At 43.7% G+C, this 27245-nt stretch overlaps 1 protein-coding gene across 3 annotated transcripts; it reads right to left on the reverse strand.

Moving 5' to 3' along the window:
- Window positions 1-234: 234 nt before the first annotated feature.
- mov10l1 (Mov10 like RNA helicase 1) lies at window positions 235-22258 on the reverse strand. Of its 3 annotated transcripts, XM_071326301.1 has the most exons (25): window positions 22118-22258; window positions 21662-21789; window positions 19110-19297; window positions 17330-17492; window positions 17066-17178; window positions 16464-16651; window positions 15540-15683; window positions 6382-6786; window positions 6048-6242; window positions 5637-5751; window positions 5270-5447; window positions 5050-5120; window positions 4854-4945; window positions 4506-4564; window positions 4203-4355; window positions 3827-4008; window positions 3225-3371; window positions 3007-3128; window positions 2799-2898; window positions 2482-2628; window positions 1994-2167; window positions 1458-1607; window positions 1121-1228; window positions 648-880; window positions 235-528 (listed from the first exon to the last, which is right to left on the reverse strand). In XM_071326301.1, exons 2-25 carry the CDS (start codon window positions 21753-21755, stop codon window positions 504-506), a joined length of 3546 nt encoding a protein of 1181 aa, XP_071182402.1. In that variant the 5' UTR covers window positions 21756-21789; window positions 22118-22258; the 3' UTR covers window positions 235-503. The 3 variants fall into 3 exon arrangements, with proteins under 3 accessions (XP_071182402.1, XP_071182403.1, XP_071182405.1); XM_071326302.1 differs by lacking the exon at window positions 21662-21789; XM_071326304.1 differs by lacking the exons at window positions 16464-16651; window positions 17066-17178; window positions 17330-17492; ... (1 more) ...; window positions 21662-21789; window positions 22118-22258 and adding an exon at window positions 16048-16080.
- Window positions 22259-27245: the final 4987 nt, after the last annotated feature.

Genomic DNA, 27245 nt, shown 5'->3' on the forward strand with positions numbered 1-27245 from the left:
ACGAGCCTCACTTAAAACCCCCTTCTACATGAGCTCTTTGATGTGGGATTCAGGTGCCATGGTAACAGTCCCAGTCCCCCTCGAATTCATGCTAGGTTTCTCACAGGTAGTCCCTGGTACCAGTCCTTATACCTGTATGAGTCTTAAGCACACATACAGGTATAATGCATCATCAATAATGCATCATTGACACTGGTGTGAAAGTACAATAACCCAGTAAGAAAAAACACCAAAGGTTTGTGTCATATTTATTACTGCCACCCAGTGGACGGCATGATAACAGCAACATACAGCAGTTAAGAAATTAAGTGCATTCTCTTAATACGTCTTTTACAAACCATTTCTCCATTTCTCACCGATTAAGACATATGCAGCCGACAGTGTATAATAACAAATGCAGAGAGCTAAGTCATCGTAATGTAAAGAATGAAAGAAGAAACTTCTATTTGAACATAATAGTACAGGTAGTAGTGGAGTGTTGGACAGCGGTGAGGGCGGTGAACTCAATCCTCTTTCTCATTGGCAGCTCTGAGGAGAAAGCGATGAATGTGTGTTATTACCGACAAATTAAAGCCACACCGTGAAGCGTCTTGATTTTACTCAAATTAAATGGTGTGTATGTGGTGCATAATACACTCTAAACACACTGGTGTGCTGCCCTGAGACAGGTTGGGGGGTCACAGCCCAGGTAGGCCCCGTTCTCAAAACAGTACTGGAGTAAAGCGGTGAAGCATGGGTCCTTGACGAGGATGTGCGGGTTGCCCACGACGATGAGCAGGGCTTTGGGCCGCGTGATGGCTACATTAAAGCGCTTAGGGTTAGACAGGAATCCCAGTATGCTTTGCAGGTCGTTGCCCTGCACCGACTCATTTGCTCTCACCTGGAACAACAAGAGGTCATTTATTTAGATGTTTTAGGGTAGGGGTAAATTACAATGTCAATTCAGTCAATTTCAGCAAAGTGATATTCAGCTCATACAAAAGTGACACATTATTTAATATTTTTCAATTTCAGAATTGATTCCCTTAATTAAAAAGGAATGGAACCAAGACCCTGTAAAGGGAGAAATTAGTCAAAGAGTTCAATAATGAGTAGGACAGAGGAAGGATTGGAACGTTACCGTGGACAAGATGATAACCAGAAACTCCTGTCCCTGGAACTCCTCCACAGAGCCCACCTTGATGTCAGACAGGCCCACCCGGTGGAGCAGCACACGGATCTTCTCCGACTGGAGAGGAGAGGTTCATGGATCAGGGGTTCAGACCGGTCTTCAGAGTTAAGGGAAAACTGTACTACTGTGACAGAATGAGTCACTTATGATTTTTTGAGGCATTTTAAATGTTAGCTTAGTAGATATCGCCTTCTAGAGGCTTAGGCTCTGGGGTTAACATCAAAACTAGCAGATTGACAAAACAGAATAGGATCAACTGTTGATGGCCGAAATGTGCACTACTAACCTGTTTCCTGTAGGGGGCGATGATGCCAATGTCACTAGCAGCTACAGGATTGTAGAGCTTCTTGGCCAGCTGGCAGCAGTACAGCATCACCTGTACCGCCTCTCCAGGGTTGAACCACGACGGGTTGTTGCCCTCTCTCATCTCTGTGCCCTGAGAGGGGGAATGATGACTGGCATTATTGGTGTTCGACGTCTAGGTTCTGCTCCAACCAAAGAGGAAAACCCATATTTGTCAAAATGTTCAAAAAATGTCAGTGGTAAGCAAGGAGAGGAAACACTGATTGTTTGAGAAAGAGGCTGGAAGAGGACAGGAGGATACGAGTATGTAAAGACGAGACTATTTAGAAAAGACATGGCCTCAGTTCATTTTGGGCAAGTTCTGCCTGCGACTATGGGACACAGGTCATGCTACCTTGTCCCTGACCTGCTGTCCCCCCCCCCCCCTCTTTTACAACTGCTGATGTAAAAAGGGCTTTTAAAAAAACACATTCGATTGATTGACTGAAGAGAACAGGGAGTAAGAGACGGGGTCCTTACCCTGACTCCGTGGAAGATGAGGGGGAATCCCTTGGTTGGCAGACGGCTCCAGTGACAGAGGGAGTCCACTACGAACCTCTGGGCCCTGACACACAGCTCCCCGTTGTAGAACAGTCTAGAAGGCAGGGCCAGGAGGGCCTCGTGGGAACGGTAGTTGTACACTAGCTTGGTCACCTGGAATAGGAAGAAGAAAGGCCACCAGGAGAATGCGTCAACAGTGGTAGCATCCATTTACCACGCAGACCTGTTTGGCTCAGTACGTTGAGCTTGGTGATTGCAACACCCTGCTGGGGATATCCATGAGTAAAATGCTTGCACACATGACTGTAGGTTATAAAACAAGTCTGCTAAATGGCATACATTATATTACAATGCAAGGGCAAAACATTATGGAGAAAAATATGCAGAATTTGTATTCCTAGTTGGTGGATTCACTACGCAGGATTTAGTGATCATGGCACCGACAGGGATTGTGCGTGTCTACTCACCAGCACTGGGTTGTATCCGCCATTCTCTCTGGAGTACAGAGGGTTGGCCATCAGTCTCTCCAGCAGGGACATCCCCAGGCCGAACGCTTGCGCAAGCTTGGACTTCACAATTGGACCCAGCTGCCGGGGGTCTCCGGCCAGAACTATCTAAAGGATGGCGAGAGCAACAGAAAATATGACTCACTTCCTGATCAGGCTACAGAACGCAGTGTCAATTATGAATTCTGTCAGTTACAGGCAATGGGTTGCTTTCTTCACAGTTGCGCCACTGTAGTAAGGGTTGTACTGTGGTTGTAGTACTCGGTGTTCAATCTAACCTGTCCGTCTCTCTCTGACAGAAGCCCCAGAGGTATCAGTGCCTCTGGCTCTGTGGCTTGGCCAGCCTCATCCAGAAACACATGGGTGAAATGACCCACACTGAGGAAACGCAGCAAAGAGACAATGACCTTAGTTAGATCAGGTTTACGACAGTTAAGTTTCCTCTAGTGAGGGAGATTAACACTGAACCCTATTACCCTCCCTCACCGCAGGCCAATCTGGTAGAACATGCCAGCGCTGGAACAGGTGCTGACCACAATCCTGTGAAAGGAGGCGTGTCGAATGTCCTCCCCAGCCTGAGAGTACTGCCTTAGAACCTCCGGGATGGCCTATGGATAGAGGGAAATACGATAAAGACAGAGGCACGAACTGGTCGGAAAAAAATAGGACTGATGAAATTCCTGCTGCGGCAATGGGTGCAGTACCTCTTCCTGTCGACAGGAGGCGTTGACGCGGGCCAGGCTGGCAGCGTTCAGGTACCCACTTTCATGGAGACGGATACAGACGAGGTCTGCAGCACTGTTGGAGGGAGTGCACACCAGCACACGACTACTGGGCAGGCGGTGATACACCTATGGGAGGAGGCCACTATTATTTTATTCAGGGAACTAAAATGGAGGGAAACTGCTGTAAATAACCAAATACAAGAAACTTGATAGAGCTTGGCCAGGTGCAATGGAATCGATGGAACATACTACAAGTGCAAACCCTGCTCATCAGACAGGCTGACCCAAACAGTCAAAACATTTGAAAGAAAACCAATCCTATTTGAACCCGGGGTTTGGTTGTTTATTTTTCTCTCTGCATTGTTGGGAAGGGTCCGTAAGTTTCACTGTTTGTCTACACCTGTTGTTTATGACGCATGTGACAAATAACATTTGATATCCATTGGGGTTAATTGCCTTCCTCAAGGGCACGTCGACAGATTTTACACTTAGTCGGCTCAGGGATTCAAACCAGCGAACTTTTGGTTACTGGCCCAACGCTCTTAACCACTAGGATACTTCCCAGGTTGAGGGGTGTCTACCTGTAGTATGGACTCTATGAGGGTGATAGTCTTTCCTGTCCCTGGGGGTCCAAAAAGGATGTACGGAGTGGGCCGACACTCCCCTGCCAGGATACGCTTCACTGCCTCCCTCTGAGACGGGTTCAGCTGCTGGTTGAATAACTGGCCTGGGTTAGGGATGGGTTTAGATGGCAGCCTGGAATCTGAGAGAATTAAAGAGGCTCAATACTCGTTCCCCTCTCCTTCACTGATCATTCATTCGGTCTCACAAATATACTGAACTGTCCTAGTTAGGACACGAGTTCGAATGCCCTTCAGGTTTATGACACTTCAGCAGCTGTAGTATACAGGGAATCTCTGTGCTGTCAGAATGAAGGAGTCCCAATGCTTATATCACCTGGTTTGGTTTGTGTGGCCTTTGAGACCATGTCAACGGAGACGCTTGACAGCTTCACCCCATCGGTTGTGAGGGTGCCCTCTTTCAAATCCTCTGGACCCCACTCTCCCGTCCATAAAGGGGTCTGAAGCGTCACAGCTTTAGGGAAGAACACTGGGAAGAGAGGAGAGGACACAATCAGGAGTGGACCAGACAGGAAATAAACTTACCAGGGGTTGGGGATAGGGAGAGACAAGAGAAGAAATAGTTGACTAAATACAACACATTTTGGAAATGGGATTGAGAAAAAAAAGCCAAGATCACCATTCTCTTCAAAGTGCTTGTTCTGGTCCAGTGCTAAGTGGCATCGCCTCATGGACAACCTGTCAACGCAAACATCATCATACATAATCCATATACTGTCAACACAAACATCATCATACATAATTCATATACTGTCAACACAAACATCATTATACATAATTCATATACTGTCAACGCAAACATCATACATAATCCATATACTGTCAACGCAAACATCATCATACATAATTCATATACTATCAACCTGTATACTGTCAACCTGTCACACGTTATCTATGCTAAAGGAACAGAGATCAACACTTAGTGACACAGAAAGGATCCTTCCCAGAACCAGGACAAGGCAGGTACCTGTTGAAGGTGAACTCAACATCTAGAGGCTCTCCCAGGTAGCCATGCTGAAACTCAGTGTTCACTCTCAGACTCACGTCCTCGTCACTGATCTGTGGATATGGTCCACAAACAGTGTTCAGGTCAGTGTGAACAAAGCACAAGGAGAAATATCAGAGGCAAGCAAAACGCTAAGAAGATTAAAACCTCTGAGTACCTCTGTGACGTAACCGATGTACTCCATCACCACGCCTCCACTGATTGGCTTCTTCAGTGCCACTCTGTCACCTGTAGAGCAGACAAAACACTATGTCAAACATCTCAATTCAAGTATGGCTGACTCTGTGAAACGACACATTACATTGTACCTATCTGGAGTGTGAGACAATCAAACGTCCTATTATTATTACATGGCCAAATGAAGACTCAACAGATACCTATGAAGAGACTGGGCCTGCCCTCAGCCAGGCCAAGCACCTCTAGGTGCAGATAGATGGCACCTCTCCTGAGGAGGGCTCCACTGATGTTGAACTCCCTGAGCTCGCTCTCAGCTTGTAGCTCCTCCAGCCACAGCAGGGACGAGAAACGGAGACGCATGTTGGCCGCCGACAGAGTCTGTCAGAAATAGAGGGAGATTAACTAATCCATTATTTTACAGTGGAGGCGCGAAGGCCCCCATATCAAAATCCAGAGCGACTTTTCAATCAAAACCAAATTTATGCCAAATTCCTGTATGCTGGCGGGAACAAAGCATTTAATTGACTATAGAAGACTTCCTTCTGAGTTAACTTGCGGTTCCCTTACCTCTCCTAGACATGGTTGGGCCACCAAAACGTCACGGTCGGCCTCCATACAGTCCCGTAGAGCCTGGGGCACCGGGTAGTTACTCAGGAAGTTAGGCAGGTGGCGCTTAGACAGCCTGTGAAATAAAAAAATAAGAATAGAAAGTCATAGGCTAGCGACTTTATCTAACTACACAGGAGGGGTGTAATTCAACAATGTGGACCAAACTGTCATCATTCAACATGTCCAACATGGTTAGAGTAACTAGGTTAGAGGAAAAAAACATTTGATTATAGAGAGAACGTTGGTGGACAGTATCACCAACTAGTCAAGATAATCTTCCTTATTCTATAGGGAAATGTGGTTCGAAGGTATGCCGAACATACTTCACTACATAATACAGCACAGAGACACTATCAGGGTGTAGTTTACCGTTGAGGTGGATGTGCAGCCATTACAGTGACCACCTGGGCAGCCTGAGGAAGGGGCAGTGGGGCTGCCGGGCAGTAGGGAGCATAGGGCTGGAGAAGACTTTCCTCTTTACTGCCTACTGTGACCTCCAGACGCCTCCCGATGGTGAAAGAGGGGAAGTGCAGGAGCAGCAGCTCCGCACAACGCCCCAAGTTCCTAGGGTAAGATGGAGGGATACATAAATCAGTGTTTTAAAAACCTGAATCTTCAGATGAAATTGATTCAGTCAGATAATTTGTGACACCACCAGAAATAGACAACTATACCAGACAGCAGCTAGCTAAGCATGACTTACTTGGCTCGGCAGCCCACTTTCACAGATACCTTCTCCCCTGGTGCAATCTCCACGTCTCGCTCATCTGTCCGTATGGCAGGCTTGTGAACAGTGTCCTGATGTGCCTCACCATTTTCTCCAACCACATCTCCATCTATCTCACTCATCTCCTTCCTATCACCATTGAGCAGTGCAGTAGGCCCAGCAGACACGGACTGCGGGTAGAGAGCGGGACCCACCATGGGAGTGCGCTTGCTGGATAGGCCCTGAATACCCTGATAGAGGATCTGTGTTAGAGCAGGAAGCTGTACTACCCCCTTTCTCTGTCCCGGTGGGTCTGTCACAGTCCCTAGGTTGAACTGCTCCTCTGAGTCCCAGCCAGCAAACTCACAGCACTTCAGTCTATGGGTCTCAGAGCCTTGGTTCCTGTCAAGAGAAAAGAGAATACAGTGCATTTGGAAAGTATTCAGACACCTTCTCTTTTTCCAGATTTTGTTACGTTACAGCCTTATTCTAAAATGGATTAAATAAAATAAAAATCTCTAATCTACATACAATACCACAATAACAAAACAGGTTTTTAGACATGCTTGCAAATCTATTAAAAATAAACTGATACCTTATTTACAAAACTATTCAGACCCTTTGCTATGAGCATCGAAATTGAGCTCAGGTGCATCCTGTTTCCATCGATCATCCTTGAGATGTTTCTACAAGTTGAACACAGTGACCTCTGAATACTTAAGGTATTTCACTTTTTATTTATTTTTTATAAATGAGCAAAAATGTCTAAACCTGTTTTCACTTTGGCATTATGTGGTATTGTGTGTAGATTGCTGAGAATAAAATATATATAATCAATTTTAGAATAAGGCTGTAACGTAACAAAATGTGGAAAAAGTAAAGGGGTCTGAAGACTTTCCGAAGGCACTGTATATCTGGTACCACAGGAGGAAAGGTATCAACAAGATCAAACACATCGTTTCCATATGTTTTATGCCATTCGCTCCGTTCCAGCAATTACTAACAATCGTCCTCCCGTCAGCAGCCTCCACTGTCTGGTGCTATCCCCAAGGTTTGGAAGGCGGCTCATGTACTCCCCTTCAAAGCTGGTGACCCTTGTGACCTACATAACTAAAATTGCCCTATTTCAAAACTTCCTTACCTAGCTAAAATATTAGAATCCTTGATTAATTATCAGATCTTTCTTAGAACACATTTCATAGCAAAATGTACATCAGTTAGGTTTTAGAGCAGGTCATTGCATCCCTAGTTATAAAAGTGGTTAATTGAATGGATAACAGGCAACATTGTTCTGTCCTCTTCATTGACCTGTCAAAGGCCTTCGATACTATTGATCACTCACTGCTAATTCAGAGGCGTTCCTCAAATTGGCCTAGACCAGGCTGTATGTATCTGCAGCTCAGGGATGGAAAATTGCACAAGGTGCAACTTCGAAATTTGGTTGCGCATCAGCAGTTTCTCTCTTGTTATGTCAGTCACTGACAGTAACTCAATTAGCCCATTAGCCCATGTCAGCTAGTAGTTAAGCGGTCAGCTATCTAAACATATAGTAATCATGGTCAAATTAACGACCGGGGGGGGGGGGGGGGGGGGCATTGATTGTTAGTCACTCTCACTCAGATAGAATATTAAACACGGCAAACGTTTCTCTCCACCCAATCGTAAAATGTGTAGAATTGCAGCAAACCTGCTATAAAAAAACTGCAACATTTTCTCTATGCCCATGGCACTATGTGCAGTATTCAGGAAATGTACTTTAAAACGTTCAATTTTTCGCTGCTGTCAAAAGGTAGGCCGCTAAAATGTTTTGCTCGCAAGGTGGGTGTGGGGGGAGACAATTTTTGCTTAAAGCACCCAAAAAGCTAGGGTCAGCTATGACAGCGGGTATGGATGTAAGTACACAGACTCATGATGAGTTCAGATTTTTTGGGGCCCCCACCCCCATCAAAGTTGCCCATCCTGTTGTTAAGTCAGGTTTTCTGGATATAACGAAAGGTGTCGATTCTGGGTCCTGCATAGGGCTGGATGATCGGATTAATTAAATGTATGTTTTTGAGCAATATTCCAAATGCCTGTATCGATTTTGAGCGTTTATGTCCGCTTGTTCTCGTCTTGTATTTTTGGTCGTCTCTTTCGCTCCTTCTGTGCTGTGTACACCATTTACCCCAGAGAGCTATATATAATGACGAGATGCACGCCTCCGCCCCTAACAATGGGAGTGGTCACAAAGGCAGGCGACAAGCTTAGATCCAAAATAAGCCCATTGAAACACATCAGGCTTATTTTGGACCGATTTTAGTGTGAGTGAAACCTCTCGCGTCGCCTTATCCTCTATGGTTTACACACAAACCAAGTTCCTCCCCCTGCCTCACACGCCAACAAAGTTGAGAGATCACATCTTCCTCTGACAAGCAGTTACATTTTCGATAGCCTAATGTCTGCTACAAGAACTTAGTCATTATTAGTGAACGTGCATTATGCATGGTTCTAGATGCATTTTTTCCTACAAATGTTAAACTATTTTGATAAAATAAAGTTATTAGTGGGTCTTATGGTTGTGGAAGGCTTATATTAACCTGGGTATAACTTCACAAGTCCTGAATTAATTTGATATGCAGTGTATTTGACCTTTAATTGTACAACGCCGCTTAGAGAACAATCATTATTTTATAATTGAGAGACATATCCTGAATTGCCCACAAGTTTGAAAAGAATAATCGAGATATGATTTTTAGGCCATATTGCCTAACCCTAGTCCTGTACTTTACCCTGTTTACATTAGCAATATTGACTTGTCTGTAAAAGAAATTGTAACCACTTGTATACCGATAATACTGTTGTGTATGGTATTGCCACCATGGTTGAACAGGCTCTATTTGAACCACAGCCTGCCTTCATTGTTTTACAGAAATACTTTATTGACCTGAAATTAGTATTGAATGCAGTTAAAACTAAGTATATGTTGTTCTCTAGAGCGCATACAAATAACTGATTATTTAAGCACATGTACTTTAAAAATGGTGCCCATATTGATCGTGTCCCTGCTTACAAATATCTGGGCATCTATACTGAACAAATATATAAACTCAGCATGTAAAGTGTTGGTACCAAGTTTCATGAGCTGAAATAATAATAATAATAGAAATAATAGATTTCAGAAATGTTCTATAAGCACCAAAAGCTTATTTCTCTCAAATTGTGTGCACAAATTTGTTTACATCCCCGTTAGTGACCATTTCTCCTTTGCCAAGATATGCCATATCAAGTGGCATATCAAGAAGCTGATTAAAACAGCAGGGTCATTAGGTTTAGTACTCATCACTGCATGGTTGGCCCTCTTTGATGTCACGTAGGTTGATACATTGCTATGGTTGCATTTACAAAGCCCTTTTAGAAAAAAGTCCCACTGTATCGAACATCATTACTAACCTTTAGACATACTAGTTACCACACCCGGTCTCAGGGATGGCCAACTCTGAAATTCATTCAGTCTCTACAGAGTTAGGTAAAATCAGCGTTTAGCTTTTTCTGCACTGTTTTTGGGGTAAAATCTTCAAAAATGTTAAATGTTCTGGTGCCTCTAGGTCAACTCAGAAAGCTTGAGGACCTTATTACTGATTAATGTTTTTTTTTTTTTTTTTTTACAACCGTATTTTCTTTCTGCTTGCATTTGCATTTTGATGTGTTTATTTCTGTGATTTTTCTAATTCAGGGCTCACCTGATGAAATAAAAGGTTAAATAAGTCTCACAATAAAATGATATTCAGAGTCTTGGTAGGACAATCGTGCTGGTAATTGTGCTTAAATGTTATTACAGTGCGTTTGGAAAGTATTCAGACCCCTTTACTTTTTCTACATTTTTTTATATTACAGCCTTGTTCTAAAATGGATTAAATAGTTTTTCCCCCTCGCGGCATCCCGGGAGGTCTACCCTGGGGGTTTGTGATAGAGGGGGAGGTACATGCCGCGACGTTGGCTCCCTCTGCTGGGAGTACCCGTGCTGGGCACCCCGACGGCAACAATTAGGGGGAGTGTTATTCACAATTTTTTGTAAGGGGACCACTTTGAGATGAGACAGAGGACCGCACAGATCTTTAATTTGTTGTACTTTTTATTCCAATATTATCAATTGAGAGCAAATTCAGAGCACATGCAATTGATTTGATGTACAGCACATCACAAATATAAACATACACACATCACATAGGCTACATCACATGTATAAGACCCATATTAAGGGCTACCTCAGTAGTTGGATGAGCAAAAAATGTCCCTTCTGCTCCTTGACTGAATTCATTCTAAATGTATAGTCTGTTGTTGTTATCCTTGTGAGGCGATCCAGGTGTGCATTGGTCAGTCTGATTCTCTGTTTTTGTTCCACAATGTTCATTGTTGATAATGTTGCTTCACAAGAATAAGTGCTGACAAAAAAATGTCACCTTTCTCACACGGCTTCAGAAGTGGATACTCTGTGTCTGACACAAGGATACAGAAATGGGTAACACCTGATCTTAGTTCACCTTGCAATGTGTCATTTGCCTGCAGCTCCACAATCTCATTCTCTATTAAAGCACGGTCAGGACAGAGGGCTGTGATGACTAGGGTCAGAGATGACACTGGCACATGAAAAGGGGTTCTCAATGTTGTACTCCATGATATCCATGAATCTTTACTCAAACTCAAAATTCAACTCCTACAACACACGCACAAATGCATCATAGCTAAAATGTGGCAGTATGTCAGGGTTGGATGTGGTGACTGCTCTGAGGTTTTGGAAATGAACAAACAGGTAGGTATGAACAGCGTGGTGTTTTTATGTTGAAATGCTGTGACCACACGCAGCATTTTGCCCAGAGTTTTATCTTTCCCTTGGAGCTGGAGATACACTGTGTTCAGGTGGCAGGTGATGTCAGTTTTTTAAAAAAATAGCCAGCTTTAATATCCACTGTGGATCATCTAGCTCTGACTCCTCTCTCCCCTTGCTTGCAACAAATTCACAGATTTGAGGGAGGAGAAAAGGAAATCTTTCAAAAACTCTGCCACGAGACAGCCGTCTAACCTGATTGTGAAATATCAAGTTGTCGTATTCTGTCTGGTATTCCACCAGTATTCCACCAGTAACTGGTGGAATTGCCGGTGATTCAGTGCCCTTGCAATAATAATGTTCACCACTAGCACGACTTGCTGCATCACATTCTGTAAGTCACAGTCTGAGTTTAGCCACTAGTGCTTCCTGATGAATGATACAATGAAACGTAACAAATTCGGGAACTCCTCTCTCTTTCTCATCAGACCTATGAGTCCCTTCTCCTTCAGTGCACACAGATGACAGATTTGACCGGTCAATATTATTATCAGCAAAAAATGTAACAAGGGCTTTCAGAATATCCTCTCCACGTGTTTGTTCCTGAAGGGGCAGTAAACCTACAAGTTCCTCTCTGAACGACTCGTTTTGAGAGGAAACGGCCCCAAAAACATAAATGGGTAATGACACATCAGTGCTTTCGTCAAACGCAATACTGATGAAGGAAAAAGGAAACCGCACACTGCTCTTGATAGTATCACTGATATTTAACAAGCTTACGTATCGGCCTCACGGCCTTCGTCAGAGCTTTTGTGTAGATTTTTTAAAATTTGCACCCTTATGTAAACCTAGCCCCACCCACGTCCGTTCCACACATCGAAGGGGGTTGGAGGCAAAGGAAAAACAAATAAGTGCTACCAAATATAACAATATGCATTTCATAAATATTACAAGTGTTATAAATAAGACGTATTAAACACATCTGTAAAACCACAATGAGGACATAGCAAGTTTTCATTAGTCATTGGGTACATCGTATGAAAAACAGAGTAATCTTAAATAGGCACATAATTCATGTTCAAATTCACAACATAACATACATAGGCATTTCATCATTAAGTCCTTTAGGAAATAATGTCTGGAGGGTGAAAATCCCAAAACATTCTCTTTTACTCAGAGGATTATTAATATCACCTCCCCTGTCTGATATCTTAACTTTCTCTATGCCACAAAATCTAAAAAAGGTAGAAATGTCATGCTTTAAGTCATTAAAATGTACTGCGATTGGATAATCCCTGTTGTTCCTCCTGATTGAACTTATGTAATATTTATGAAATGCATAGTTATATTAAGGGTGCAAATTTCCCAAAATTCACAAAAGCGCTGTTGAAGGCCGTGAGGCCGATACGTAAGCTTATTAAATATCAGTGATACTATCAAGAGCAGTGTGTGGTTTCCTTTTTCCATCATCTTGTTCAATTGTTGCCATGCACCTGCAAATAAGATTGCTCAGATGTGCGAGTTCCTTTTGAATTTTGTCAAGCGCAATACTAAAACACGGGGCCACGGATCTGTCAGTAATCAGTTGCTTAGCGATGTCCTCACTGATGTATTTTATGCATCTTGTTATGGTCGAGTCAGAGTCCCTTATTTTGCTTTAAAATAGCTTCCTTGTTTGTGAAATCAGCATACAATATTGTGGCTGAGGTCAAAAAATATTTATTTGACAATCTGAGTCTGAAGGCCTTCTTGTTTCTCGCGAGTAGACAAGCAATCTCATATGTTGCCTCTGTCGTTTTCTCTGCAACAGTGCTAGATCTGTCCATTTGTTGTTGTCCATTGAGCTGTCCTTTTGAGTTGTGCGTGCTATTTTGTTGTTTCTGAGGTTGCTTTGTGGTGGATATGTTTTGTCAAAGTGGGCATGGTGTGACTGGAAATGTCGCTCTAAATTTGCTTGTTTAAAACAATTGACTGCCTTCTGGCAAATAAGACAAAGTGAACTAGTCCCATTATGCAGTACAAAAAAACCCCACTTGTCTGTTCATTTCTCCTGGAACTTTGTGTTCTTGAATCGTCCGTATCCTTCTCTTAGCCACCAGAGCCACATTAGCTAGCTGCATTTCCCCGCCTCCATCTTCCTGATTCTCCGGTGGTTGTCCGTTCATAGCTGTCACGTTGCTCTCCAGCTCTTCCCCCTCGTTTTCATTGTCAATAGATTTACGTTTCTTTTTTACAATAAATCGATCCATGTCAGCCAGACTGCAAAATTATCAAGTAGCAAACTGATGTGTCGGTCGCTGTAGCTGAGCAATTGCGTTCTGTTTAGGCAAACATTCTATTTCGGCCTTTCTGTTCAACAGCTACGCTATGCTGCCATCTATCTGCCGTCCAGGGAACAATAGATATATTCAATGAAGTGATCCAGGCCTACATTACAACACATTGAGTTGAATCATTGTTATGTATTATGAATGGAAAACCACAGCGCAATGAGTACCACTGAATTAGGGGGAGTGCCAACCAGCCGTAAAGACCACGGGAGAGAAAAAGGGAGGCAGGGAGTGAACCTACAGAAGGGAACGAAGCTCCCGGGGGACGGAACTGAATGCGAGGCGGTGGCTCAGAAGAAGGACCGAGCCAACCCGAAGTTATTTTGTTGTTACGTTTATTCTATGTTGCCCAGTAAAGGCATGTTTTCTGACTAGAACCTCCTTGTATGTGTCCATCTGTGTGCTCAAACCCAACACCCCATGGTTTACCACACCCTCAATCTACACACTATACCCAATAATGACAAAGCAAAAACAAGTTTAGAAATGTTTGCATATTTATATATAAAAAAATATATACAAATAAAACAGAAATATCTAATTTGAAGCACCTTTGGCAGCGATTACAGCCTCGAGTCTTCTTGGGTATGATGCTACAAGCTTGGCACACCTGTATTTGGGGAGTTTCTCCCATTCTTCTCTGCAGATCCTATCAAGCTCTGTCAGGTTGGATGGGGAGTGTCACTGCACAGCTATTTTCAGGTCTCTCCAGAGATGTTAGATCAGGTTCAAATCCGGGCTCTGGCTGGGCCACTCAAGGACATTGAGACTTGTCCCAAAGCCACTTCTGTGTTGTCTTGGCTATGTGCTTAGGGTCATTGTCCTGTTGGAAGGTGAACCGTCACCCCAGTCTGAGGTCCTGAGCAGGTTTTCATCAAGGACCTCTCTGTACTTTGCTCCGTTCATCTTTCCCTAGATCCTGACTAGTCTCCAAGTCCCTGCCCGCTGAAAAACATCTCCACAGCATGATGCTGCCACCACCATGCTTCACCGTAGGGATGGTGCCAGATTACCTCCGGACGTGACGCTTGGCATTCAGGCCAAATAGTTCAATCTTCACTTCATCAGACCAGAGAATCTTGTTTCTCATGGTCAGAGTCCTTTAGGTGCCTTTTGGCAAACTCCAAGCGGGCCTGCCATGTGCCTTTTACTGAGGAGTGGTTTCCGTCTGGCCACTGTACCATAAAGGCATACTTGTTGGAGTGCTGCAGAGATGGTTGTCTTTCTGGATGGTTCTCCCATCTCCAGAGGAACTCTGGAGCTCTGTCAGAGTGACTATCGGGTTCTTGGTCATATCCCTGACCAAAGCACTTCTCCACCGATTGCTCAGTTTGGCCGGGCGGCCAGATCTAGGAAGAGTCTTAGTGGTTCCAAACTTCTTCCATTTAAGAATGATGGAGGCCACTGTGTTCTTGGGGACCTTCAATGCTTCAGACATGTTTTGGTACCCTTCCCCAGATCTGTGCCTCAACACAATTCTGTCTCGGAGCTCTACGGACAATTTCTTCAACCTCATGGCTTGGTTTTTGCTCTGACATGCACTGTCAACTGTGGGACCTTATATAGACAGGTGTGTGCCTTTCCAAATCATGTCCAATCAATTGAATTTACCACACGTGGACTCCAATTAAGTTGTAGAAACACCTCAAGGATGATCAATGGAAACAGGATGCACCTGAGCTCAATTTCGAGTCTCATAGCAGAGGGTCTGAATAATTATGTAAATAAGGCCTTTCTGATTTTTTTGTTTGAATAAATTAGCAAAAATGTCTAAACCTGTTTTCGCTTTGTCATTATTGGGGATTGTGTGTAGACTGATAAGTTAAAAAATATATATTTAATGATTTTTATAATAAGGCTGTAATGTAACAAAATGGGGGAAAAAAGGAAGGGATCTGAGTACCTTCTGAACGCACTGTAAAATTAACACATTTCAACAAAAGCCTTCATCAGGGTATTTACAGATTTACAGTGTAGTTCTCTGTCATTTAAGACAAGTAGACACTCCATGGCTGACTCACTGTATCCAGACAACCAGCTCCCGGCTCTCTCCCAGCAGCAGAACCCCAAAGTGTGTCTTGTCGCCAACCACCAGGCCCCCCTTGTCCTCCAGGAGACTATTGATCTCTGCCTCTGGGATGGACCTGTTATTGACAGTATTCATACTGTTTGAGGAAAAAGACCAGAGAGTAATGGTGTAGGTCAGAGGCCCGAGTCCTAATTCATTATCAGCCTTTAATACCATGTGAATTCTTCCTGAGATTTCACCCAACACAAAATACATGGTGGAATTCCTGATAATGCCATGAGACCATCATAGGTCATTTAATTGATACAAGGGTGTGTGGGTAGCAGTGGAAAATGTATTAATTCACTGATCATTGTCTAGGGTCTATTTTTGTAGCTACTTGTGTTCGCTGGGAGCCATGATGCACAGAGCCCTCCAGCAGGACTGTTTGTGGTTATTTACCTGTGTTCGCTGGGAGCCATGCACAGAGCCCTCCAGCAGAACTGTTTGTGGTTATTTACCTGTGTTCGCTGGTAGCCATGCACAGAGCCCTCCAGCAGAACTGTTTGTGGTTATTTACCTGTGTTCGCTGGGAGCCATGCACAGAGCCCTCCAGCAGAACTGTTTGTGGTTATTTACCTGTGTTCGCTGGTAGCCATGCACAGAGCCCTCCAGCAGAACTGTTTGTGGTTATTTACCTGTGTTCGCTGGGAGCCATGCACAGAGCCCTCCAGCAGAACTGTTTGTGGTTATTTACCTGTGTTCGCTGGGAGCCATGATGCACAGAGCCCTCCAGCAGAACTGTTTGTGGTTATTTACCTGTGTTCGCTGGTAGCCATGCACAGAGCCCTCCAGCAGAACTGTTTGTGGTTATTTACCTGTGTTCGCTGGGAGCCATGCACAGAGCCCTCCAGCAGAACTGTTTGTGGTTATTTACCTGTGTTCGCTGGTAGCCATGCACAGAGCCCTCCAGCAGTAGAAGGACTGGCTGCTCTCCACCACCACTAGGCTGACCATGTCCCCAGGGGAGGGACGGTACCCGGCCGGGAGTAGCAGGTTGTCCAGGCTGAAGAACACACTGTCCTCCACCACGCCGCTGCTGCCAAACACACTGGACACACGCACCTGGGTAGGGTGGGGGGAGTGTGCGTGTGTGTGTGTGCAGAGAAGGGGGTGAGACTAGACCTTCAATGCTGCAGAAATGTTTTTAGTACCCTTCCCCAGATCTGTGCCTCGACACAATCCTGTCTCGGAGCTCCACGGACAATTCCTTCGACCTTATGGCTTGTTTTTTTCTCTGACATGCACTGCCAACTGTGGGACCTTATATAGACAGGTGTGTGCCTTTCCAAATCAGAAGTGGGTGAGACTAAAAGTTTGTATCATCACATTAATGTGGACTTGACTGTGATAATTGGACTACAGATCAAAGTCCATGGGCAGGAAACACGTAGGTACTGTATGTTGCCATGTTTTCAGTGAGGTAAAGTTGAAATGCCATTTGCAAGGAATGAATGGGGTTCTAGAGGAGGGACTGACCTGGTCCATGCGGCGGTAGCGTAAGGGGGACACAGACCGGGCCTGGCTGCTCCACTGGGTGGGACTAATGAAGTACTGGGCCTGGACCCAGTCCCCTTTCATGGGTTCAAAACCTGATAGACAGGAGCAAGGAATTGAAAAAAAGGAAGCATAGAACAGGAAATTAAAGCCTAAACGGGTATAGCATCTGGGACAGCTTGGCAGCATAGAAATAGAATAGTAGAACATAAATAGAAGTAAATCTATTTTGATCGTTGACAGTACCATCACAAAGAGCTTGTCGTGGAAAAAAAGTGGTCTGATTGATGAAGCCACCGTCCCGGTCACATGACGTCACAGTACCAATCAGAGGACGGAGCTGGTTCCTGTCTGCCTCCAGGGAGGCTCCTCCCCCTCCTTCCTCCCAGGCATCAGCGTTCTTCTCCACCTGAGGAACGGAATGGCCACAGTTGTAAGCACAGAACATAGTATGTATGCATCTCTATGGTTGTAACATACAAGACAAACAAGGGGGATGTGTCCCAATACTCTTCAATATGCTCCTTTCTCCATTCCTTCACAACCAATGATTTGAAAAGTGCCTCCAATTTTAGAAAAATAAAAAATAAATCTCCTTTATTTAACCAGGCAAGTCAGTTAAGAACAAATTCTTATTTACAGTGACGGCCTACCAGAAGGAAAAAGGCCTCATGCGGAGACGGGGGCTGGGATTAAAAATAAAAAAATAGGACAAAACACACATCACGACAAAAGAGACAACACAACACTAGATAAAGAGAGACCTAAGACAACAACACAGCATGGTAGCAACACAACATGACAACAACATGGTAGCAAAACAACATGTCAGCAGCACAAAACATGAGAGAAACATTATTGGGCACAGACAACAGCACAAAGGGCAAGAAGATGGAGACAACAATACATCACGCGAAGCAGCCACAACTGTCAGTAAGTGTCCATGATTGACTCTTTGAATAAAAAATAACATATTGTAAAAAAATACATTGTTGAAACCTATAGTCATTTCTAGAGCCCAACCTAATTATCGGTTGACCGATATTAATCGGCTGATATTAGCCTTTTACAGATGTATTTGTATCAGATATATTTAATCCACCGAAAAGGACCGATACAAGATGCAGAGAAAACGCACCAAAATCCCCCTCCCCCATCATAGACTGACTTTTTTTTGTATCTCATTATTTGTCCTGGAGAGGGCGCTCTTTACATGGCTATAAGCCTATCTTGCCTTGGCGTGCTACAGCAAGACTCAACACTATTCTCCAACGCAACTACACCAGTCAGAGAGGAGAGTGAAGTTACTGCTTCTACAGTGAGTGCTGAGTAGGTAGAAGCTTGCCAGCTCAATAAAGTGCAAAAAATACACACTGGCCATGTACTGTTATGTAAAGTGTCATGGTAGGGTGTTTTGACAAACAATGGATGCTATGCCCAAATGTAAAGCAAGCAGAATGTTCTACTCTGTGGTAACATTATCGTTGCAGCCCACGAGTGAATCCCACGAAATCTGGAGTGTTATATTTGCTCTTTGCCAAGGGTATTCCTCAAGCTCTGTCATTCAAATGTTTTCAGAGACACTAACATAGAAGGTTACAAAGTAGTGCTTCATAGCGACGCTTGGATGCATGTTTTGTCACATGTCAGGGACTGGTGCAAATTCCCTTTTCGCCAACCCCGTTTCCATGACGAGTGCTGGCTAGTTAGCCAGCTAACTACCTGTGAGTGTACTTGACGCCATTCACATTAATGTTCTTTCCTCAAATTTAAGAAATCAGCTTTCTGAGTATCTTTGTTGGGCTGTTTTAAGCACAATCCATACAGACGTTTTTATTTTATTATTAAAACTATAATAAAAAATATCTGCAGATATTGTATATTTCCACTCTAAAATCGGACCAAAAATCTCATATCAGTCGGGCTCTAGTCATTTCACCTGGCAATTGTAATAAAGGCCAGGTCTCATCTTCGTAGATAACAAAAACATACTGGTTAAAGTGAGGTCTTGGTCAAAGTGTCTTACCCTCAGTGCTTTCCACCCTCCTTGGGCACTGTCTCGTACTGCAAGGCCGTTGACTGCATCCCCGACCCTGAGCGGCACGCCACCCAGCACCTCTCCTGTGGTGAAGTAGACATCGTCGTCGATCATGCCGTAGTCCTGACACAGTAGGGTCACCACGCCGCAGCGCAGGTTGCGGACCTCCTCCATCGCTGACACAAAAGATTATGACTGGTCATTGATCAGTGCATTGAAAAACTTGGTGGCAAGAAAAAGTATGTGAACACTTTGGAATTACCTGGATTTCTGCAAAAATTGGTCATCAAATTTGATCTGATCTTCATCTAAGTCAAAACAATAGACTAACAGTGTGCTTAAACTAATAACAGACAAATTATTGTATTTTTCTTGTCTATATTGAATACGTCATTTAAACATTCACAGTGTAGGTTGGAAAAAGTATAGGCCCCTTGGGGGCACAGTACGGCCCTTCAATCCGGCCCACGAGACTGTTTTTTACCCCTTTTTTCTCCCCAATGTCGTGGTATCCAAATTGGTTGTTACAGTCTTGTCCCATCCCTGCAACTCCCGTACGGACTCAGGAGAGGCGAAGGTCGAGAGCCATGCTTCCTCCAAAACACGAACCAGCCAAGACGCACTGCTTCTTGACACAATGCCCGCTTAACCTGGAAGCCTATACACCTGGTGTCACCGTTAGAGCGCGATGGGACAAGGAAATCTCTGCCTGCCAAACCCTCACGACGCTGGGCGAATTGTGCACAGCCTCATGGGTCTCCCAGTCACAGCCAGCTGTGACACAGACTGGGATCAAGCCTAGGTCTGTAGTGACGCGATGCAGTGCCTCAGACCACTGCGCCACTCGGGAGGCCCCCGCAAATTGATTTTAACAAACAATTGGTCCCTCAAAAAAATGCAGCCCTCCATTGACTTTCAAAATCCCGATGTGGCCCTCGAGACAAAGTTTGCCCACCCCTGTCCTAGGCTAATGAGTTCTCCAAAAGCTAATTGGAGTCAGGAGTCAGCTAAACTGGAATCCAATCAATGAGACGAGATTGGAGATGTTGGTTAGAGCTGCCTAGCCCTATAAAAAAAACTCACAAAATTTGAGTTTGCTATTCACAAGAAGCATTACCTGATGTGAACCATGCCTCGAACAAAAGAGATCTCAGAAGACCTAAGAGTAAGAATTGTCTTGCAAACAGCTGGAAAGGGTTACAAAAGTATCTCTAAAAGCCTTGATGTTTATCAGTCCACGATAAGACAAATTGTATACAAATGGAGAAAGTTCAGCACTGTCGCTACTCTCTGGCCATCCTGCAAAGAGCACAGTGCAGAATGCTCAATGAGGTTAAGAAGAATCCTAGAGTGTTAGCTGAAGACTTACAGAAATCTCTGGAACATCCTAACATCTCTGTTGACGAGTCTACGATACGTAAAACACTAAACAAGAATGGTGTTCATGGGAGGACACCACAGAAGAAGCCACTGCTGTCCAAAAACACTTTGCTGCATGTCTGAAGTTCGCAAAAGTGCACCTGGATTTTCCACAGCGCTACTGCCAAAATATTCTGTGGACAGATTAAACTACAGTTGAGTTGTTTGGAAGGAACACAAAACACTATGTATGGAGAAAAAATGGCACAACACAACATCAAAACTTCATCCCAACTGTAAAGTATGGTGGAGGGAGCATCATGGTTTGGGGCTGCTTTGCTGCCTCAGGGCCTGGACAGCTTGCTATCATCGACGGAAAAATGAATTCAAGTTTATCAAGACATTTTGCAGGAGAATGTAAGGCTATCTGTCCGCCAATTGAAACTCAACAGAAGTTGGGTGATGCAACAGGACAACGACCCAAAACACAGAAATAAATCAACAACAGAATGGCTTCAACAGAAGAAAATACTCCTTCTGGAGTGGCCCAGTCAGAGACCTGACCTCAACCCGATTGAGATGCTATGGCATGACCTCAAGAGAGCGGTTCCCACCAGACATCCCAAGAATATTGCTGAACTGAAACAGTTTTGTAAAGAGGAATGGTCCAAAATTCCTCCTGACCGTTGTGCAGGTCTGATCCGCAACTACAGAAAATGTTTGGTTGAGGTTATTGCTGCCAAAGGAGGGTCAACCAGTTATAAAATCCAAGGGTTCACATACTTTTCCCACTCTGCACTGGAAATGTTTACACGGTGTGTTCAATAAAGACAAACATATAATTGTTTGTGTTATTCGTTTAAGCAGACAGTGTTTGTGTATTGTTGTGACCTAGATGAAGATATTACATTTTTTATGACCAATTTACACACAAATCCAGGTATTTCCAAAGGGTTCACATACTTTTTCTTGTTACTGTAACTGTCAAGGGTTTTGACTAAATCAGAGGTTTGACACAGAAAAGTACTTAAAATTCCTTTGAGAACAGGTGGGTTGTAGCCACTGGCAGTGTTGGATCGCTCTCATTCTGGGATTTATAGCACTCATTTGCTGTCGACTGAAACAGGACAGGTGCATTGAGAAGCTGTCAGGCTGCTTGGTGAGCTCATTTGTAGACTTACCTGCGCCAAATAACCCATCCACTTCATCCTCCTCTACCTTTCTCCATAGTGGGGCCAACAACTTGGCTATCACACACTGCACTGCTGTTACCATGTCTGCAAGTAGCTAGATGCTGAAAGTGGTGCTACTGTTAATGAGGGCAGAGGGGAAAACAAAACAATGTGACTGGTGGTTTATCACACTTTACATAAGTGTGGCCACTCTTGCACGTGATTGCTTTATCTGTCATACAGTGCACTTGATAGCTAATACAATTGCCGTTGCATCTAATTTATTAGCACGCTAATGTTGCCAGCTATGCGAACGGTAGCTAGTTGACTGACATTATGCTTCCAAAACTCGTCTTTATTGTAGGTTTGTAGCTATGTAAACGTGATGAAAATACAACACGGTGCATAACCTAACTAATAAAATATAGCTTTATTCCTGAGAAATTATTGTACAAGGCAACATACCTCTGTTGCAGCAAATTGCTCTTCGTAAATGTGTTCACGTGCTGCTTTCTCACATTATGATAGACAGCGCGCGACTAAAAAGATGCAATTGCGTGCGCGCACATGGACACCTTTCTTAAAATAGTGTCGTCAACCCGACCGTAAGCAAGAGCATTGAAACAACAGTTCTGTCCCTATCTGGCGTCCCGCGGTTGATTCGATTCCCCCCCAAGTTTTCTGAGCAAAACATTTTTTGGGGGTGGGGGGCATACAGTACAAAAAAAACTCTTAACACCATGATATCAGCGCCAAGTGATTTCCATTTTGGAAATCTGTTCCAAAGTATTCCCCGCATAATATAGAGAACTATCCCACCTAGCAACATGTCGTTGAAAAGACGAATGTGCCAGACGTCCAATAGACGTTCGGTTTTGGTTGAAATTATAAATTGAAAACAACATAATTTCAATGTATTTGCATACACATGTGCACAGTATCAGAAATTGGTCTATGAACAATTTTATTAACAATCATACATCACAATTTATTTGCAACATTCAAGTGCTAATTAACTGTATTCCACTACTGAAGAAGCATTAATAACCTACTCATATTTCAAACATCCAGCGTGACAAAATATACATTTTTATTTATTCCATGCCTCACCATTAATTTATTGCCAATACATATTAACAAATCGGTTTCCATTCTGTTTTGATATTTCATATTTACATTTCATGTAACATTGACACTGAACAAAAATATAAACTCAACATGTAAAGTCTTAGTCCCATGTTTCATGAGCTGAGCTAAAAGATCCCAGAAATGTTCCACATGCACAAAAAGCTTATTTCTCTTGTCCTTTGCTAAGATAATCCATCCACCTGACAAGTGTGGCATATCATGAAGCTGATTTAACAGCATGGTCATTACACAGGTGCACCTTGTGCTGGGGACAATAAAAGGCAACTCTAAAATGTGCAGTTTTGTCACAAAACACAATCCCACAGATGGCCCAAGTTTTGAGGGAGCATACAATTGGCATGCTGACTGCAGGAATGTCCACCAGAGCTGTTTGTAGTTGTATGTCACCTCCAATGTCGTTTTACAGAATTTGGCAGTACATCCAACCGGCCTCACAACCTCAGACCATGTGTAACCATGCCAGCCCAGGACCTCCACATCCGGCTTCTTCACCTGCAGGATCATCTGAGACCAGTCACCCGGACAGCAGAAGAATCTCTGCACAAACTGTCAGAAACCGTCTCAGGGAAGCTCATCTGCGTGCTCATCGTCTCCACCAGGATCTTTTATATTTTCTTTTTTTTACTCCTTTTTCTCCCCAAATTTGTTGTATCCAATTGGTAGTTAAAGTCTTGTACCATCGCTGCAACTCCCGTACGGACTCGGGAGAGGAGAAGGTAGAGAGCCGTGCATCCTCTGAAACACAACCCAGCCAAGCCGCACTGTTTCTTGACACAATGCCCGCTTAACCCAAAAGCGCACCAATGTGTCGGAGGAAACACCGTACACCTGGCGACCGTGTCAGCGTGCACTGCGCTCGGCCTGCCACAGGATTCGCTAGTGCGCGACGGGACAAGTACATCTCTGCTGGCCAAACCCTCCCCTAACCCGGACGATGCTGGGCCAATTGTGCGCCGCCCCATGGGTCTCCCAGGCGCGGCTGTCTGCGACAGAGCCTGGAATTTAACCTGGATCTCTAATGGCACATCTAGCACTGCCCCATCGTGGAGGTGGGGCTATGATATGGGCAAGCATACGCTACAGACAACGAACACAATTGCATTTGTCCTGAGGCCCATTGTCGTGGCATGCATCCTCCACCATCACCTCATGTTTCAGCATGATAATGCACAGACCTATGTCGCAAGAATCTGTACACAATTCCTGGAAGCTGAAAATGTCCCAGTTCCTCCATGGCCTGCATTCTCACCAGACATATCACCCATTGATCATGTTTGGGATGCTCCGAATCGACGTGTATGACAGCGTGTTCCAGTTCCCGCCAATATCCAGCAACTTCGCTGAGCCATTGAAGAGGAGTGGGACAACATTCCACACGCTACAATCAACAGCCTGATCAACTCTAAGCGAAGGAGATGTGTCGCGCTGCATGAGGCAAAAGATGATCACACAAGATACTGACTGGTTTTCTGATTGACGCCCCTACCTTTTTTTTAAAGGTACCTGTGACTAACAGATGCATATCTCTATTCCCAGTCATGTGAAATCCCTAGATTAGAGCCTAATTATTTAATTTAAACTGACTGATTTCCTTATAGGAACTGTAACTCCGATTTTTTTTATTTCAATGTTGCATGTTGCATTTATATTTTTGTTTAGTGTAGTTAATCATAATTATTTATGCAACCAACTAAGAATTGCTATGTACAATTATATTGTTTACAAACAATGGAGTAAAACAAGCTTATAATTTGGGTTAGACATTGTATCCTATTCTTACTCTTTTACCCAATGGCATCAACATATTGGAAAACAATTGAACCAACCAATCAACCAACTCTTGCAAAACACATATCTTAGTCCATCTTAGTATGAAAAACAGTATAAATTCAGTATGTATCTTCCACCTTGTCAAAATTGTGCATGGTATGTACACTGAGTGTACAAAACGTTATGAACACCTGCTCTTCCATGACAGTCTGAACAGGTGAATCCAAGTGAAGGTCTGGATGCAATCAGGCCACCAAATATACAGTACATAAGCAATGTAAAGAAAAATGTGGGGAAAATGACTTTCATAATAACAAAAAACAAAAGTGTGTGTCTGAGGGGAAATAAACTTTCATAAAACCAAAAAGGGTGAGAAATTACATGAATATCGGTGGGAAATTTGCACTAATGTAAATGAACATAGATGATGTAACATATTCTCTTTTACTTGCGTGACAAATATTTACCATCAAAACCATGTGTGACCGCCTGACCGTCCTCCCTCAAGCGTCTTATCGCGCCACCTCAAATTCCTTGCTGGCACACGTGACCACCCTCCTGAAGCGTTTTACCAGTCAGCGCTACACCAAAAGCTAGTCGATGGCACAACTTCAGGATGAGGAGTAACTCTGCCACGGTTCGTTGGACAAAGCCTACAGGGAAATGAATGCCACTTTTGAAGGGGTTTTGGATAAACGCTGAAAATAAGGTCTGTGGTCCAAGAGCCTCAGGCCCTCCGGAAGGGGAGAAAGAGAAAAGATTAGGGTTAATGAGAGCATGACTAAGATAGTACCACATGCACTGAGAGTTGAGAATTATCAATATTGTTGCTGTGGATCCTAGATAATGAAACACACACACCTGTTTGACCTCGCGGTGATACTGTAGGCCTAGTTTTTTCAGAGTATTTTTTTTATTTTTTCCTGAGTCAATTCAGGTAGCAGACCGCTGTCTGGTACAGGTACCCCCACCACACTCACCTCTCTCTCCCGAGGTTTCGCTCGCCTCCAGCACTCACGCACTGTTGGGGCGAGTGACTCTGAACTTACAATGGCTAGCCCCAAGTCGTTATATATTTCATATTTTTCTTGTGCATTTTGCTATTTTGCTATTTGCCTCATGACTCCTGCATACTTTGTTGACTACAAACTTTCTCTACACAAACGTGGGACAGACTATGTTTGTTCCCACACTGGGGACTCTGACTCTCTATTGGTTACACAGACTTTTGGCCTCCCATCCTATTCTAACCACCAATCACCGGCTTTGTATTCATGTTACCTGCACATTCAGATGTCATACATCAGCACTGCAGAGCTCTCCCTGTCCTATGCCGTGCCTTGATTGTATTACTGTTGATCATATCTGGAAATGTGCATGTACACTCTGGCCCATCTACTGTTGCTAGCCCCACTTCTGATTTGTGCTCTGATATCTGCTTCACTGATTTCTGCTCTCGTAAAAGCCTGGGTTTTCTGCACGTTAACACTAGAAGCTTATTACCTCAAATGGATCAATTGAAAGTGTGGGTTCACAGTTCCAATCCAGATGTGTTGGTCATTACTGAGAAGTGTTGGAAGAATGTTTTGAATACTGATGTTAACCTTGCTGGTTACAACCTTTTTCGGCGAGACAGATCTTCCAAAGGTGGGGGAGTGGCAATCTTTACCAAGGATCACCTTCAGTGCTCGGTTGTCTCCACCAAGTCTGTCCCCAAACAATTCGATTTTCTGGTTTTAAACGTTAAACTTTCAAATAGCTCTTCTTTGACTGTTGCTGGATGCTATTGTCCTCCATCAGCACCGGCCTGTACCCTACCTGCCCTAATCTCTTTCCTGGCCCCTTACACTAAGTCTGAATTTGTCCTGCTTGGTGACCTAAACTGGGACATGCTTATACCACCAGATCAAGTCCTAAAGCAATGGGAATCCCTAAATCTTTCTCAGATTATTACCAATCCCACAAGGTATGACTCCAAACACCCAGAAAAGGCTACTCTTCTCAATGTTATCCTCAAAAATAATCCTGATAGGTATCAGTCTGGTGTTTTCTGTAATGACCTTAGTGATCACTGTTTTACAGCCTGTGTTCGTAATGGCTGCTCAGTGAAACGACCTGTCCTGATTTGTCATAGACGCTTGCTAAAAAACTTTCATGAGCAAGCCTTCCTTCATGAACTGGCCTCTGTAAAATGGTATAGAATCAGCTTGATCCCCTCTGTCCAAGACGCTTGGACCTTCTTTTTTGATAATTTCAGTGGTATTGTTAACAAACACAGCCCCTGGTTTGACCGTGATCTTGTAGAGTTACTCCACTTTAAGAATTGCATTTGGTGAAAGGCTCCGCACACGCATACTGGCTTTCGTTCAGGCAAACGAGAAATAAGTGCACTCAGGTGTAACGGTTTTCTTCCATTGGTGAAGGAGAGGACCAAAATGCAGCGCGGCTAGTGTTCAACATATTTAATAAACAAAGAGACGAATACGTGAACACTATACAAAAATACAAAATAACAAATGTGAAAACCGAGACAGACCTATCTGGTGCAGAACATAAACACAGAGACAGGAAACAATCACCCACAAAATCCCAACACAAAACAAGCCTCCTATATATGATTCTCAATCAGGGACAACGATTGACAGCTGCCTCTGATTGAGAACCTTATTAGGCT

The sequence above is a fragment of the Salvelinus alpinus genome, chromosome 9, assembly GCF_045679555.1.
Source record: "Salvelinus alpinus chromosome 9, SLU_Salpinus.1, whole genome shotgun sequence".
In the NCBI taxonomy this organism is placed as follows: Eukaryota; Metazoa; Chordata; class Actinopteri; order Salmoniformes; family Salmonidae; genus Salvelinus; species Salvelinus alpinus.